The sequence below is a fragment of the Hippoglossus stenolepis genome, chromosome 6, assembly GCF_022539355.2.
Source record: "Hippoglossus stenolepis isolate QCI-W04-F060 chromosome 6, HSTE1.2, whole genome shotgun sequence".
Taxonomy (NCBI): domain Eukaryota; kingdom Metazoa; phylum Chordata; class Actinopteri; order Pleuronectiformes; family Pleuronectidae; genus Hippoglossus; species Hippoglossus stenolepis.
Window position 1 is genome coordinate 10,506,328 of NC_061488.1, and position 17,242 is coordinate 10,523,569.

The window sequence follows — 17,242 nt, forward strand, 5'->3', positions numbered from 1 at the left end:
ATGTTGTGGAGTAAAAGTGAAAAGTCCCAGAAAATAAAAATACTTTAGAGATACATGGAAAATGTATCCAAGTACAGTAACAAAGTAAAACAAATTTAATAGTTAGTGTTGCATGTAAAAAATGTTGATCTGGAGAGTGATGGAGCCCCAAAGTGACCGCCCTCTTTGGCCTATTCTTTTAAGCACCAGATGAATACCTGTAAAGGCCTTCTTCACTGACCCGTCCACCCTGGACTATGGCACGCGGTGGATGCATGGTTGTCATGGTGCTACATCAGGGTAAGGGGTCATCTAGTAAATGTGTCATTAAATACATTTGATTTTGTTCTTTTTTTAAGCTTCCATCTTTCAAGTGGCAGTGCAGTGCAAAATATTTTTTAAAAATTACATCAGCCTTGTATTTGGCTTTAGCATTTCATAGACGCTGAGAACTGAGTACTTTATTTATCTTTTAATGGCTTCCTGTAGTCAGTATTCTGAACTTATTAGTGTGCTATTCATGAAATGATTATTTCACTCACTGTACATTAACAGATCCCTCGTATGTTCATCATACTGTATCTCCAAATTGGGCCAGTGGCTCAAACCCAAGTAACTTTTCATCAAGTACTTTAAATCCATACACTTACCACAACAGCTGATAGATAGATAGATAGATAGATAGATTCTTCACACTTACAGATGATTTTCTTCACCATTCTGCTCGTCTTTGTTTGTGGTACAACAGTGACATCACCTGGCAAAGACATGAACTGCATGAAGACGTACAAAAAGTACTTCAGTGAGTAAAGAAATCAGAAGCCGATTCTCAGTGCATGACAATAAGGCTTTATTAGAGGGTGGGAGGAAGAAATGGCAAGTGATAGTTTCTTATTTCAGAGGTGAGCAGTGACACAGGTTTACAGATTACTGCTTTGGCTGCACAAGTATCAGCACAAACGAGAATAAACGAGTCGTCTCGCAAAAAATGTTTTCATTTGCGGTGAAGTCTACGTGTTGATCGAGTGTTTATAGGTCTACATCAGAGTACCGTTAAGCATGCAAAGGTACTTTTGTGTACATTTGTGTGTTCATCTAATTTGAGCTGTTATCTATGCTATGGTGTGTTGTTCTGTGGTTTGATTACAGGTTCAGTGAATCTACACTCTTGACCTCAAGAACAAAACCATGCAGCAGGAGCAAAAATGGGTGACTGTGACCTCGCTGGTTTGGATCCCAGCAGAGCGAATGACAAAACTTTTAATACTTGAAGCTCTCTGACGCTTTCAGAGCCAAACACCTCTGAAGACAAACCAAAAAGTAAAGTACAACCAAAGACGAAAGCAGAAATGTCGGGCACATTCATGCTGTCTATATGGAATGGAGGTCATAAATACTGTAACTGGACATTTTACTGAACACCAGGTTGAAGATGTGGTAGGTAACAAGGAAAGAAAAGTACATTATGGCCTTGCTCAGAGGTGAGACGATCCATAAGAGGAAACGCAATCACGATGACCACAGAGATAAATGCTACTGTTTCCTTGAGGCTTTGGATACATGTGTGAAAGCACTTTGTCATCACAGCTAGAAATGGCACTTCAGCTTTAGGTTTGATTTCACAGCTTTTCATTTACAATGCTCGAGTGTATTTGCACATTCCATTCCAGAAAATGAAATGTGAAATAGACTGATAAAGAAACCGGGCACAGAGCGGTGACAAGGCCACTACGCCTGAGCTAGACAGTAGTTACAGAGCAGAAAAACCAGGAGCCAAAAATAAAGCAGACCTTTCACAGTATTATCTGAAAGTTGACTGAAAAAAATAAATGTATATCCCTCTTTCGGTCTGAAAATATATACCACTACATTCTGCCCGGATGTTGAAGAGATCAAAACTGAATTGGATTCAAAGTGCCAATTAAACCCCAAAGCACCCAGGCTAAGAGGAGAGCAAACTAACTGAAAAAACTAAAGCTCAAGTCTCTCACAGGAAAACATCCTCACACTCTATCATCTTTCATTATTTATCATGCAACCAGGACTAAAGAAATACGGCAATTAAAAAAATAATGAAGCCTAGAACCAGGTATGGACAGGCCTCTGACACAGGAGTCGATCCCTGGACCTCAGGATGCTCTGACTATGTACAAGTATGAATGAACTGCATGACGATGCCTGAACGACCGCACACACAGGCACAGCCTGGACTCATCTCACATTCATCATCACTTACTCTTAAATATAAACTACATCCTGCTGAAAAGCAAGACAAGACAAATTCAAATGGAATAAATCACATGTGTTCACGTCAGTAATAAAAAATATATCTACTTACTGCTATTCTAACATGGCCACAGAGTGTGAGGAGGATGTGCAGGTGGACATGTAAAATTAATATTTTACATATTTATATACAATGAAAAGGAGAGGGGGCACAGTGGCAACTTGAGACGGCTTTTCTCCATTAGGTCAGTGACTTTTGTCTAATCGTGGTGAATTGATGGCGAGATTTACAGGACCCGGGATCTCTTGCTGGCCAGTGAACCATGCTGAAAGAGAACACAAGAAACAGTTCAATCAAAGCAGCTCTGTTAACAGACTAATTTCCCACCAATTTTCGTGGTAATCTGTCCAGTAGTTTTTGCGTAATCCTGTTAAATGACAAACAAACAGACGAAAACATAACCTCCTTGGTGTAATAAGTGATTCTGTTTTTTGCCCTACCTTGGCCTGCTTGTAAAAGTGAGGGGCCAACTCAACCAACCAGGTAGACTCAACAGCAGTCACATCGCGCATGTAGTATTTTGATGTCTGCACCACTTCATTGAAGACAACCCTGGAGGAGACAATGTGAAGGTTTTACGTATAGTTGTTAAATTCATGTATGAGAATAAAATAGCTAAAGAAAATCATGTTTATTGGACAAGATTTGTACATAATAGCAAATCCTGCAGCAGCAGAGTGCAAGGAATGTGCACTGACCATTTTGGAGGTTTCTCCCCGAATAGCACAGAGCTGGGGTGAATTTGAAGCTCACGGTCGTCTCGTAAAGTCCTAGCAAAGCAGATAATAAATGAATAATGAAATAATAAAATAAGGCAAATATCTGATAGAGGAGTGATAACAGGTGAAGGAGACTCACCTGTAGGAGCCAGAATGGTGAATGCGGGCTGCATTAGCAAAAAACCCAGACACAATGCACTTCAGGATCACATCAGGATCTCCTGCGCAAGACAAATGTTTTATTAGATTAAAAACACACAGCTGGAAAAAAAGAAAGGTCACCAGCTACTGCCGCTACCTTATGTGTCATTCACTGTAGACAGCTAATTCGTCTCATTACACAGAGATTGACGTGACGCACACTTACCTTCACTGGAAGTCCGCGGCACCTTAAACTTGTTCATGAGACGCCGGAGCTGCTCTCGTACGGTCACAGCCCGCAGCAGACCCTTGTAGTTGAGAAAATGTTCCTGACACCACTGGGAGCTCTTCTGGTGCTGCAGGAAAAAGGAAATTGTGTAGCGTTGATTAGAGTCATCTTTATCTTGTGTTTCTCTGCCACTGATTGAGCTACATGTACACTAACGCTTTACCTTAATGAACGCTTCGTACACATTCAGCATGGTGAGGTGGTCTCCCTCAGCAACTGCAAATTTCCTGTGCTCTCGGGCCTGCAGGGTGAGATAGCAAAAATTGGATCATTGTTATGCTGACACAGCGTTTCTGTCAAATAAGCTCCTTCTGAAAAGCCTGTTTTTCCACTTACGGCAGCTTTCTTCTGATTGGGCGCAGTCACAAATATATTCTGGATCTGCATCATCGCAGCTATGGTAACAATCTCCTTGGAGCAGCCGAAGTTTCCTGACTCGAGGAGCATCTTCGCGAACATGGGGCTGAGGGGAAACTCCGCCATCCGCAAACCCGTGGGATCCGTCAAACGGCCGTAATGGTCCAGACCTGCCAACACATATGCATATAGTTGAGATTCTGCATCTTGTGCAAGGACGCCTCAGCTTGCAAATGCTTGCCAACACACAATCTTGCAGTTAAGGGACCTTTTTACTTTAAAACGTTGCTGACGACCCTGTTTCTTACCTGCCAGAGCGTAGAGCAGCTCCAGAGCCTGAACCATGGTCTGAGCAGGAGGAGGCTGTTAAAGTGGAGTAAAAGAAAACGCAAGATTACAATATTTACTTTGAAAGAATTAAAAATGATGTGACAATCTTTTAAAGCCCAAACAGACCACGGCTGGATTAGTTTTATGGTTTCTGTGTATTTTTTCCTCCCCAGAGACAAGGGGCCATTGTCTAATTAACATGTAAAGTACAACTCCTTTCACAGTGGGTGAGTATGACACAGCCACCCTGTGGATGCAGAGCGAGAGCTACTCACAGATAGGAAGCTGAAGCGCAGCACATTGTCGATGCCTAATGCTTTGAGCTGCAGGATGACAGGGGCCAAATTGGTGCGCTGCATCTCTGGCACAGTCGAGGCAGGCAGTTTCTCAAAGTCCTCCTCTGTAGAGACGAACAGAGGCAATAAGAAAGGGGGAGGGAAAGACGTAGAGAATAAAAGCCAGAGGGATGATGGAGGGAGAAGAATAACGGACTATATCAATTTTCCACAAAGGTTAACAACGCATATTTTCTCTAACATAACGATATTCTACACTAATCATTCTTCTGTTCCGGCAAACTCACACTTACCCGTGTAAAGTCTAAAGCATTTCCCAGGTCGGTTTCGTCCGGCTCTCCCGGCCCTCTGACTCGCTGAGGCTTTGGAGATGGGGGTGACCACCAGCGACTCGATGCCAGTGGAGGGACTGTAGGCGCGAAGCTTCACAAAGGCACAGTCGATGACGAACACAACGCCATTTATAGTGATGGAGGTCTCAGCTATGTTGGTAGCCACCACAACCTGGAGGAAACAACAGGGGGAGTTCGTCAGATGCTTTGTACAGATCAGTTTTAGTGGCTGCTGTTGTCTCCTACGTGAACAGCTGACTGCAGTGTTTAAGAACAGGGTGTTTTTTTACATCACGTTTTGGCCTCAGTACATTGGTTTGTTAGTTTGTCAGCCGGATTAAGCAAAAACTATTACATGGGTTTCCACAAAACTTGTTAGGATGGGACATGGGCCAAGAAAGAACCAATTACATTTTGGCATAGATACAGACAAAGGAGCAGATCCAGACTTTATTTTTTCATGTTTTTTGACATTTTCATCAATTTCACAAAGAATAATTCATCCTGATGGGAAAAAAATCTTGCATATTTAGGGAACTGATTTCTGTTGGCCCTTTGTGGAGATATGCACTCTGCTAAGAGCCATTCTAGTTTTCTATACTGTATAGACAGTGTGTTCCTCTTCCTTGATTCTTTCTTTCTTTATGGATTTATGAGCCATATGGGCAAAATGACAGAATTGCAAACCTTTAAAATAATTTTATCCTCACTGTACAAAAACACAGGAGGCATTTACCTTGCGAACAGAGGAAGGTGCCCTCTCAAAGACTTTCATCTGCTCAGCATATGGCAGACCAGAGTACATGGGTGAAATTCTCAGGTGTTTCTTCATGCCATATCGTGACAGAGACCTCGCCTGCTCCTGCAGGAGGGACACCACTTTCTCCACCTCTTCCTATAAATGATAACAAAAGAGTTTTGAAATAACACATGGAATGCTGGCGTTCAATCTATACCCTTCTGTCCAATGGAAGTTATTAAAGAAAGGTTGAGTGGTGGTATTAGGATATGGCCACACTCACCTGACCGGTAAGAAAAGCCAGGACATCTCCGTCATCCTCCGTCTCATGGATCTTCAGCACCGTCTCCACTGTGGCCTTCACATAGTCTGGCACAGGACTGAGAACACACACGAGACGTTTCAAAATTAAAGACTGATAAATAATAAACTAATTACACAAACTTATTTCCTGAAAACTGAAATATGTGGGTTAAGCACCTGACAGTGTAGAAGACGTCCACTGGAAACGTGCGTCCTTCTACTGTCAGAATGCCACACGTGTCCTTGTTGGGATCCCCAGACTCATTGAGGTTGAAGAAGTCATGGAATTTCTTCAGAAGAAACGTGATTGTACAGTTAGTAAAAAAGCATTGAGGAGGGATTCCTTAGCTAATTGTAGCAGCAATCCTAAGAAATTCTCTTGCTGCCCTAAATTGGACTTTTTTGAAAGCACATAACTTAAAATTGGGGTGCAACATAGTAATCTGAATGTGCAGATAAAAGCATCTTGAACCAAAACGTACAGTAGATGTCTGATACAGCATTTCAGCTGACTTGTTTGACGCTGAGCGCGGCAGTGGCCTGATTGTGTCTTTCTTTCATCAGTGTATTGCAGATGTCAGTACAACGTGATCTGACCTGAAATCAACTTTCCCCCGTGTCTGTCTTTGTTTTTCTTTTCTCGCCAACCAAGCATATCTGTTCATCTTAATCATGCAGTCACCTTGGCATCCAGAGTGGCAGAGGCCACAATCAGCCGCAGGTCTCGCCGCTTCCTCTGAATCTATTGAAAGAAATCAATGGCAAAAGGTAAGGAGAGTCAAGGTAGAAACGGAAAAGAAGGTACAAGTTTCTGACATTATTTTAATGGCTGGAAACATGTGACCAGGAAAACCTAAATTTTATCTACTGACAGCATCAGCTGGTGTTACCTTCTTCAGCAGCCCAATCGCTATGTCTGTGTACAGGGTTCGTTCGTGCGCTTCATCTAGAATCATCACACTGAGGATCAAAGCACAACAAAGAACAGAGTTGGAGTGAATCCGAATTCTTTATAACAAAAACAAGTTCACATGTCTGATAACAAGAAGACATTTTTGGCATATTGATGCAGAAAAGGCTCAACTAATGATAAGTGACGTGCATTTAGCTGCTTCAGTTTCAGGGTCCTGGTATCGTGCACATCGGCTCACTGTCAAATTATCCATTCATCCATCAATCCTGCCTATCCTTTGACGGTCGCAGGCAGAGCTACAGCCAATTCTAGCTGACATTGGGCGAGAGGCGCGGTGCACGCTGGACAGGTCGCCAGCCTACAGAATATTTAGAGTCTCCTATTAACCTAAACCCGATGTGCACGTCTTTGGACTGTGGGAGGAAGCAGGAGGACCCGGATAGAACCCATACAAACACTGAAAGAACATGCAAACTCCAGCAAGACCAGAGGCAAACCAGGATTCAAATCAGAATCCTTCTTGCTGTGAGGCGGACTGTTGTGTCATGTTGTGGCAAGTCAACATATTTGCTGTGAAAACTGCCTATGGAATGGCTTCATTCACTTCATTGTACCTGTATTTTTTCAAGAGAGGATCAGCCATCATCTCCCGCACCAGCATTCCATCTGTAAGGAACTGAAGGACACAGGGACAGTTTCAGCACTGAAAGGAACCAACTATAGCGAAACAAAACCACACTCATCTGGTGCAGAATACCTTGATCCTTGTGGCTTGAGGATCAGAGCAGTCGTCAAATCGGATGGTGTAGCCCACCTCGTGCCCCAGCAGGGCCCCCCTCTCCTCTGCAACACGGTTAGCAACCTATCAGCAGGACATAGGAGGGGAAATATAAAGTGTATGAAGCAGGATTGTGTCTTTGCAGTGAAATGACATTAAAACAGCGAAGGAGCAGAACGGTCAGAGGACATCAGCAGAGCTCTTACAGAGATAGCAGCCACGCGTCGGGGCTGTGTCACTCCGATCACCTTCCCCTCCGCCGCCCAGCCAGCTTCCAGCAGGTACTGAAAGGAGTCAGATAAAAAGAGGAGTTAGGGAGATCCAAAAAAAGAAGAAGAAGAGGAGGAGTTCAAAGCATGAGATAGAGACATTGATGTTGCAAAACTGCACCCTGAGCTAAAATGTAACTCTGGCTGATGTGGTCCAAATCCTTCAACGAGAAAAGGCAACTAAGCATCAAGACAAGGTGACGTAAAACCAATATCAGGTATCAAACAGTGCTCTGCTTTGTGGCTATTAAATTGGTTGCATATGTGATTAGGTTGCCCCTTTCAGAATTATACTAACCTGAGGTATCTGTGTTGTCTTCCCACATCCCGTCTCTCCGACTATGATGACCGTCTGAAAGCTTTCCACCAAGTACAAGATGTTGTTTCTGTGCTGGATGAGGAAGCAATTGACAAAAAAAGCTCATCAACTGCCATTAAAAAAAGAAAATCACTTAAAGAGGCCAAAACCCACTGGACCACATTCAATGCACTTGTCACCCGACAGTTAACTCAGGCACAATAAAGAGGAAGTTGTGAAACCTTGAGAAACAGTAAGTAGAGTAAGAAAAAACAGAGAGCATGTTAGGGCTGGGCAATATGACCAAAATCAGTTGACATTGATAATTATCACAATAAATGTCACATTATTATTTCTTTCAAGTTTAAAGACTGATCGTTGTTTCTGAGTGAAGGTTGTGGTTTGAATCTATTCTTTATGAGCAGAGAATGACAAACACCTGATAAACAGCTAAACATTTTACAAACCCGAAGAGGATCAATTATCTGTCATATCTCCTCACGGTGTTTGCACAATGCAGAGGATTGTCACGAATGGTTTTTTGTCTCGGTTTGTCTGATAGTTAGCAGGATCACGCAAAAACTACAGGACCGATAGCTTGAAAACTCCCAGGAAGGAAGTGACATGGGTCAAGGAAGAACCCAGTAAATTTTGGTGTGGATCCAGAAATTTATTTAACTTGTATAGGAAACTGATATCCATGAGTGTGTGTGTGCAATTTGGTCCAGATCCAGTGCCAGTCTACTATTGATACATCCAATAGATCAGAAAATACAATCTTTTCAAACACCAGCTGTGAATCTAACATAACAGGCTGTCGCTGGATATCAGAGAAGCTGCTTCAGAGAATGTCTTCAAAAGAAAAAACATTTCTCTTTACTTCAGCCTTTAACTAGATCTTGCACTTGCTTGCGCTCCTGCGCTTTTATGTTTATTTTTATCATTTTCTTTCTTTTCGGTTTCCTTTGCTTTTGAATGTCATTTTAACATGATCTCATGTTTCTTAAAATCTGCTCTCTTCTTATTTGAATAACATTTTAACATGTTTTTACTTTTATTTATATTGAATGTCTTGTATGAAAGGTGCTATAGAAATAAAGCTCATCATTATTATTAGTATAATGATAATTATAACAGTAGCATTGCAACAGTGGATCTCCATTACAGTTTCATTCACAGTTGCACAGTGAGACTTTGGAACCTTGAAAACGGGGAGCTTCTGCCGCTGCTTCTCGATGGAGAGCGCGGTGTGCGGGTTGAAGATGACGGGCGAGCCGCTGGTCTCCGTGTTGAGCTCCCGCTCCTCTGAGATCCCCGGAGCCTCGGCGCCTGGAGCAGAGCAGATGGTGGAGATGTTTTATTTATCTTCTACTAAAGTGTTAGTTACAGAGGACGGCGGCCGGGCTTCAGCGCAGTGTCGGCGCCGTGACATAAAAGACACACGAGCCCCTACACCGGTGATGTTTAAACCGCATTAGCACTTTGGGGTTGTTTCATTTTGACAGCTTTTCGCCTCGGTTCCGCAGAGCTAACGTTACCGGGCTGCAGGGGACCGCGCAGCGGCTGTGCAGGAGGCTGCGGCCGGAGCGAGGCTAATTCTCTGTTAGCATGTTAGCAGCTGTACACTGGTAAACTACAGTACCCGAAAAACTTCCAGCAAACGTGTGAATTCTTCTCTTATGTCCAACTTACCCGGCTTCCAAAATTTCATCGTGGAAAGGGGAGCCGCCATCTTGCCCTCTACGTCACATGTTTTATTTCCTTTTCCTTTTTTTCTTTTTTTTTTGCGCCTGACGTCACGGCCTATGGTTTCCACGGAGATATCACGAGTGACGTCAGCGCGCTGCAAATAATCTTCAAGCTATAATTTAATTTTAATTTAAAACGAAAGGAAATCACTGTTATCATAAGTATAAGTATCATATTGTATTATTTTACTTATATATTTTTACTTGATCAAGATAAAAGTTCAACAATTGTGCATGTGTTTAATGTCTTTAGTTAATCATTTTACATTTATTGAATTTATTGTTATTTGTTTAGGCAGTGGTCTTCTTGCATTTACTTCTCACGCACTTCATATTTATCACTTATTCTAAACATTTTATTGCTTTTATTCTTTGTTAGTGTAACTTTGGAACGGTTCTTTCACATGAATTTCCTTCAGTAACGATAAAGTTCCAACTTCTCTCGCTTATCTTATCTACATTCGAGTTGTTTCAACACAGTAGTTTTTGTAATTTATTTCTATTTGTTTAATATTATCTATCTTAATTGTTATGGCCTGTTTGCATTGATGGGTTGAGTGGGAGGTTAAAAGTTAATTTATAAAAATAAATAGGTTAAGGACTAGGATATAGGTAGTATAGTAAACTGACAAAGTTAAAAACACTCATTAAAGTCAGAATGTTGAAACACAGTGCCAAACATATTGACTATTGCAGCGAGTCAAGGTTTTTGCCCACTTCACATATTATTAATTTGTTGGCAATTCATTTCTTTTACTTTTAAATGCAAATAACTTTAATATTGCATCTTTATTTCTACCATTTTACCTATTTGTGTTTAGCTGGCAGCAATGGATTTCCATTATGTAGTGATATCAAAAAGCTGACCTATGTATAAATTAGAGTTGCAAGAAGTAGTCAGTTGATCATGCAGTTGATTGTAAGGACACTTATTGGTCATTATTTTGATAATAAATTGTTTAAGTCATTCTGCCTCTCTAATATCAAGGTTTTCTGATTTTCTCTATATCAGTGTAAACTGAAGACATTTGCATTTTGAACTGTCAGATAAAGAGAACACACGGGGGACATTAATGACACTCCACAGACAATTGATTAATGTGGGAAAATAATCAGATTGATAAAGACAATAGGCATTATTTGCAGCCATAATATACAATAAACTGCAGTACAATACATTTAAGTAAAGGGAAATCTGTACCTTAGCAATGCCAGCATACAGTTCAATGCAGAGGTACAAAATAATCCCTGAATGAATCAGTTACAAAAAATTAAAAACAAATTAATTTCTTTGTTTTAGTAAAAAAAAAAGAGCATTTCTTTGAAAATGAAGGCCAAATTAAGCCCATGTTTAATGATTCCCAAAAATTTGATCAGAAAATACAATCCTTTCAAACACCAGTTGTGTATCTAATATAACAGTATCATTACAATAACTTTGTCAGAACTGGTTTTAATAGGCCTCCACTATAAAATACTGAGAAATATGTTACATCAAACAAGATATAACATAAGTACAAATAAATCAATGCATTACAAGGTGGATTGGACAGAAAGGGACATGATACAGAATTTACAGACAAGTTTAAATTAATTCCAGGTAAGACTTTGATCTGGAAGCTACATGTGAGAAAACAATTTAAATTATTTGTACCCTCCTAACTTAGGTCTAAGCCATTAATCAATGACATCTAGGTTTCTGAACAGTAAATCATGGCAGTGCACAGACCAGGTTTTTGCTTGAGACTGGGAATCGTTTGCATCTGAACACAACATGCAGGATCCCTCCCTCTTTGTTTTAAGAAGTTATTTGGATGTGCAGATAAATGAGATCATTATTAGTTCCTGACAGACATTAGAGCTTTTTGATACTGGTAGCAGATACTGACTTGGGGCCGGAGAAGAGCTGATATAAACATCTTACAACCATTTGTCTTGATGTTAAAATTTGTGCGATTTCAGCCACAATATTTCAGAGTCTAAACCCTTGAGAAGAAATTACAGATTTAACTTTAAAATGCTTTGTTTATATATAATCAGCAAAAGAAATGTAGCAGAGTCACCTGTATATTTTCATAACCAAAGACGACTCCACCGTTGAAACCAGACACATACTGTAGCTGGTAACAGTAACCTATAAAAGGTACTTCACTGTCATACCACTTATAATTCAATTGTTTTGTTCAGCCCAGATCTCCAAAAAGAAAAACAAGCACAAAGTTTAATTCAGCAGTGAATCCACATAGTTAATCCATTACTGGTAGTTAAGTACATTTGATATGGTGCATTTTGACCCTACATTAACGGTTACACTCATGGACTGATTGAATCATGATTATTATGTGACAAGACTTTGTTTACTGTCCAGTTTCTGTGATTTAAGGGACCAGCTCATGAGCAGTCAACAGGGTTGAATACACACACTAAAAAAAAAAATCTGTGTTCATGTCACTCTTCCAAAGCAGAGGAAGGTGCCTGTAGTAAAGTGACCCAGATGAATCATCCTCCTCCTATTTTCCAGCATTTATGGTACTGCTGAGCTGCTTTCTGTATCGTTACTGGTCTGTCACAGACGATGTCGATGAAGTGAGGGAGGAAATTTAACAAATGGCAAGTGTACTGGAGAATGCCTTCAAAAAAAGGAACACTCAAATTAAGAGAGATGTACAATATGTGGGCATGTTCATCATGATGGTCTTGCAGTATCTCGTTAGTCACACAAGGATTCCCATGATGCACTGAGCAGTCATACTGTATGTAGGAGCGGTGACAACCCCTCAGTTCATGGAGTTCCTGTGTTTTCATAATTTGCTTCAACAGAAATGTTCGTATTTAGTGTCCTATGGATTCCTCTCAGTCAAAATGTAGAGCTGTGTAAAAGATTATCCACACCACCTGGTAAAGACATGAACAAACACATAGATTAGATGTTAATCATTAAATTAAATGAGTAACAAACAGCTGAATTTGTCATAAACCTACAATAAGCATTGATTTGTTGATTAGACGCAAAATTATGACAAGAATATGAAATACTACAATTGTTTCTTAGAATATAATTACTGCATGTTCATAATTACTGCATGTTATCATTCCTCCTGTCCATACAGGACGAGAAAAATCATTCCTTAAGCAAATATGTCATTTATTGGGGACAATATCTGCAGTTTTTGTTCTTTGATGTGTGAATAAAGAGATATACTTTCTTTAACTACGCATGCGCATCATTGCTGCTGTGCATATCCAGTGTATGCTTGGTGCGTAAATTGTACACGTCTTCAGAAAGTAATGCTATGCGTCAATATTAGCATCCTCACCAGAAACAGAGCAAAAGAAGTCATGAAGCCTTCTTTGGTGAGTTCCCACGTGCCACCGTACTCTTCCTCATCGATCTGCTGAAAGCTGCTGAAGTATACATAAAGGACGCCGGCATTGATGATGCAGAATCTAGCAGGACAAACAAGTGAAGATGTTAGATTGTCTGTGTTTTATTAAGAACATTCAGGCTCAGTGAAAAGCAGACAGAATACTTACATGGCTATTCCCAGAAATCCTTTCAAAGGTGCAACTCCCCATATCACACCAAGGATTATTGCAATTATTTGTCGGAGCCAGTAAATCACATCTAAAAACTCGTCCTGTAAAAAAAAAAGAATACAACCAGCTTTAACATAGTGGCTCATTGTATTTCCTGATGTCATGTACTTTTCATCTGCCAAGAGGTTCAGTTTTTACCCTCGTCCATTTGTTTTTTTTATTGGTTGGTTTGGCAGCAGCATAAGGGAAAAACGAATGAATGAATTTGGGCCAAGAAAGAAAACATTCAATGTGGGCGCGGATCCAGGAATGATTTTTAAATCACTTTCTTTACAATTGTGAGATGGAAGGTTTGAGACATTTTCACCAATTTCCCAGGAAATCACGCATGGATCTGGATGGAAAAAAACTGGCATATTTAGGGGACTGATATCAATGACCGTGTGCAATTTGGTTACAGATCCAAATGAAATGGTTGGTTATAGCAGATTTAAATGTGGTTTCAGAGAAGCTAGGCTTATTTCAGCCACCGTAGCGTACTACATTTTGGCGTGGATATGAACATAGGGGCAAATCCAAGAATATGACTTTGCGAGAAAGGGCCCTTGCAGAGCAGGGTTAGGGGAGGAAGTCTATACTTCCTCTGAGCTACACTCAGAGCCATTCTAGTTTTTCTGATGTTTCCTGAGCAAAACGTTTCTTTCAGCATGTGTACGTGCGATGGAAAAGCATTTCCAGATCCAGCCTTGATTCAGGTACTCATCTATCTCTTGTTCCTAAACTGTGAGCAACAGGAATGGATAAGCTAATATTTTGACTGAATGGCGAGAATGTGTCACCAGTTGTTTTTCTCAGTGTCAGTTTCTCCTTCACAAAGTGTCGCCTGTAGCTATGACCTCTGTGGTTTGGGGTTAAGGTTTGATTCAGGCTATGATGTGGTGTTGGATGTTTAAATAGAGTATATTTCAGTTTTGTGCTGTTGGACGGAGAATAAAAGTAGTTTGAAGAAGTTACCTTGGGCTCAGGAAATCTGAATTATTTTTTCAATATTTTTAGAAGCACTTGGCAAAAAACTAAATAACTAAACTAAATCAATGATTATCATCTCTATATAACTTTCATTAATAGCAACATAACCAAGCTTCAATATGTATCAATATAAGGCTTTGAATAGTGTAAGAACAGTGAGGAGGTATAATGCATGATTCATCCACCTCAGATGTGTTAAATGTTTTGCTGTTAATCGAGAGTCGTTCTCAGGTCACAAAGTAAAGAACTTTCACTGAGGAGGAAAATTAAAAAATTAAAAAAGAAATAATAATGTGACACTTATCGAGATAATCACAGATATATTTGTATCTTTATACAAGTTTTGACCAACCAGTCCCTAACAGTTAATACATTTTTTCATAAGCTGATTTAAAGATGTAAAAATAATCATTAGTTGAAGCCTGGGCCTTGACTACTACTAAGTCATTTAGTGTGAGACAACATGTGGGAAATATAAAAAAGCATTTCAATAATGTGACTTTAACAAGGAAGGAGACGTAACCCAACACTTTCTGTGCCCAAACTACTAAAAGTAATTCTTCCCGATTTGACAGACAGCCACAACTGAGCCAGATTAACCCTTAGCATGGCAGCTAGCTCCACATAGCAGCCTGTGTGAGGAGCTAACAGCAGATTAGCTGCATGGCTAATTGTAGGGCACTTCCAGGCAAACACAACAACACAATGGCCCAGAGTACAACTCGGGAAAGTGTCTGACCTTCTCTTCCCAAACAGCGTTACTGTTGAGGGCTTTGCTCCATGGGGACTGTTTTACTCCCCCATTCAGCAGATGACTGTCTTCTTTCCGCTTCGAGCTGCTCGTCATCATTCGCTGTTTTCTGCCGCTGCTCAGGCCGAAAAAGTCCGAGGAGGAATGTGAAGGGAGCCGGGGTTGAGTTTCGAGGGAGAGGAGCTGAGGAGCAGAGGCGCAGAGGAGGAATATGTGGAGGTATTTAGAGGAATGAAGGCTCCGCTGATCTGACAGATTTCTGTCGCTCACCGTGTGAGAGCTTCTGAGCATGCGCGACGCTGTTTGACCCCGAGCCGCCAGCAGCCAATCAGAGAGTGCGACGTTTCTGCACCGCTCCTGACAGCTGCTATTAAAACCTACAGCGACCTCCAGCGGTGGAGCCCTGCTAATGTCCGCACTGGAGGCAGGATTCACCTCCCACCACCATTGACTGCCCACCACACACTGGTACACACTACTGTCAGGTTGAAAGTTAAAGGGATAGTTCAACGAAACGTGAAAATTCTCTCATTATCTACTTTCCACTATGCCAATTGAGGGGTGGGTGAAGATTTTTGAGTCCACGAAACACTTTTGGAGTTTCAGAGTAAACAAGGTAAACAGCATAAATAGCGTTGCAGCCAATTCAAATACAATTGAAGTAAATGGTGACCGATTCTTAAAACTTAAAAAAACAACAGATTAAAAACTTAAGATGCCTCAATACTGCTCCTGCGGTGTCATGTCGACATTCAAATTCGACTCGAAACGGCGTCATTTACACGATTTAGCCGAAAGGCTTTCTGATATCCTCCTCTGGAGCTGTGTTCACGTTTGCAAGCACACACTGCACACAAGCTCTCACCTGAGGGTGAGCATGGGTAAGCAGTAGCATCGCTTGTTCCGGTAGCGGACATTTAGGCTAAATACATTGACGCCGTTTCAAGTTGAATTTGAATGTCAGGTCTTATGGACACTTGGATGACACCACAGGAGCAGTATGGAGGCATGTTATGTTTTTTTACTGTTGTTTTTCTTTACATTTGACGAAGGGGCCACCAGTTAATTCAATTATATTGGCTGCAACGCTGTTTACCCCTGAAACTCCAAAAGTGTTTTGTGGACGCAAACACTTCACCCACCCCTCCATCGGCATAGTGGTTTAGTAGATAATGAGTGAATTTTCTTTTTTCTGTGAAGTATGCCTCTAAGTTCATTCATGTGTTTATGCTAATTTACTAAAATTCATATTACAGAGAATAGAAAATAAATACATAAAATAAGAAATAAAAGCGCGAACGTTACAGTACAGTGTGAAAATTTAGTAATTATTTGATTTAACAAAAGGTTGTGGTAAACAGGAAAGTCTTCAGCATTGATTAAAAAGAACTATGATTTGCAGCAGACATGAGGTTCTTCGGGAGCTTGTTTCACAAATGTGGACCATAGAAAGTGAATGCTACTTCTCCAGGTTTACTTAGCTTTCTGATCGTTTTTTTTAGCAAGACCTGTGAACACACTATTACCACACACACTACCACAGCCAGTGGTTTCGAGCTGAAATGATCAAGCTGATTAATTGATTAATCAGTTTATAGAAAATCATATATTACGTTTATGCCAAAAGTTCTCGGGTACCAGTTTATCATATGTGAATATTTGCCAGTTGTCAGACGAAAAAAGAAAATTGTAATACGTTTATTTGGGCTTGAGGGAATAATAACATCCATTTTCTGTATATTGGTTCTTAAATAAACTATTAGCTATATTGATGATGAAAATACATGCTGCTTGCAGCCTCATATATGTGAAGGGCTGATTCTACCTTGCCTGAGGGATTCTGTGTGGTGTTAACTTGGAACAGACAAAAGCTGAAGCAGTCGTATAAAACAAAACTCAAGCCCAAATGAACACTGGGCTTGTGGCTGTTGTCTGCTTTAAATTTGGTAAAATGTCTTGTTTTCTCCAACCAACAGTCCAAAACCCTCAGATATTAACTGATTTCATAGTGGAGAAAGAAAACCAGAAAGTATTTATATTCAAGCAGCACAGACTAGACAATGTTGGCTTTTGTTTCTTTGAGTGGATGCTCACCTACATCATGTAACTTGACATGACTTCAGCCTCTTTGGCTGGTTTGTCGTTGA

The 17,242-nt window shown here is 40.6% G+C and overlaps 2 protein-coding genes across 2 annotated transcripts; both read right to left on the reverse strand.

Moving 5' to 3' along the window:
• Positions 1-805: 805 nt before the first annotated feature.
• On the reverse strand, positions 806-9,804 carry dhx35 (DEAH-box helicase 35). Its single transcript, XM_035160064.1, has 21 exons — positions 9,723-9,804; positions 9,232-9,359; positions 8,031-8,123; positions 7,670-7,747; positions 7,443-7,547; positions 7,300-7,361; positions 6,663-6,732; positions 6,455-6,514; positions 5,950-6,062; positions 5,753-5,849; positions 5,467-5,625; positions 4,692-4,902; positions 4,378-4,502; positions 4,081-4,135; positions 3,752-3,942; positions 3,579-3,656; positions 3,353-3,482; positions 3,125-3,206; positions 2,965-3,036; positions 2,707-2,818; positions 806-2,531 (listed from the first exon to the last, which is right to left on the reverse strand). Exons 1-21 carry the CDS (start codon positions 9,760-9,762, stop codon positions 2,493-2,495), a joined length of 2,100 nt encoding a protein of 699 aa, XP_035015955.1. The 5' UTR covers positions 9,763-9,804; the 3' UTR covers positions 806-2,492.
• Positions 9,805-10,873: 1,069 nt separating this feature from the next.
• On the reverse strand, positions 10,874-15,416 carry rab5if (RAB5 interacting factor). The gene is made up of 4 exons (XM_035159804.2): positions 15,084-15,416; positions 13,313-13,416; positions 13,096-13,225; positions 10,874-12,673 (listed from the first exon to the last, which is right to left on the reverse strand). The coding sequence occupies exons 1-4, from the start codon at positions 15,384-15,386 to the stop codon at positions 12,632-12,634; spliced, it is 579 nt and encodes a 192-aa protein (XP_035015695.1). The 5' UTR covers positions 15,387-15,416; the 3' UTR covers positions 10,874-12,631.
• Positions 15,417-17,242: the final 1,826 nt, after the last annotated feature.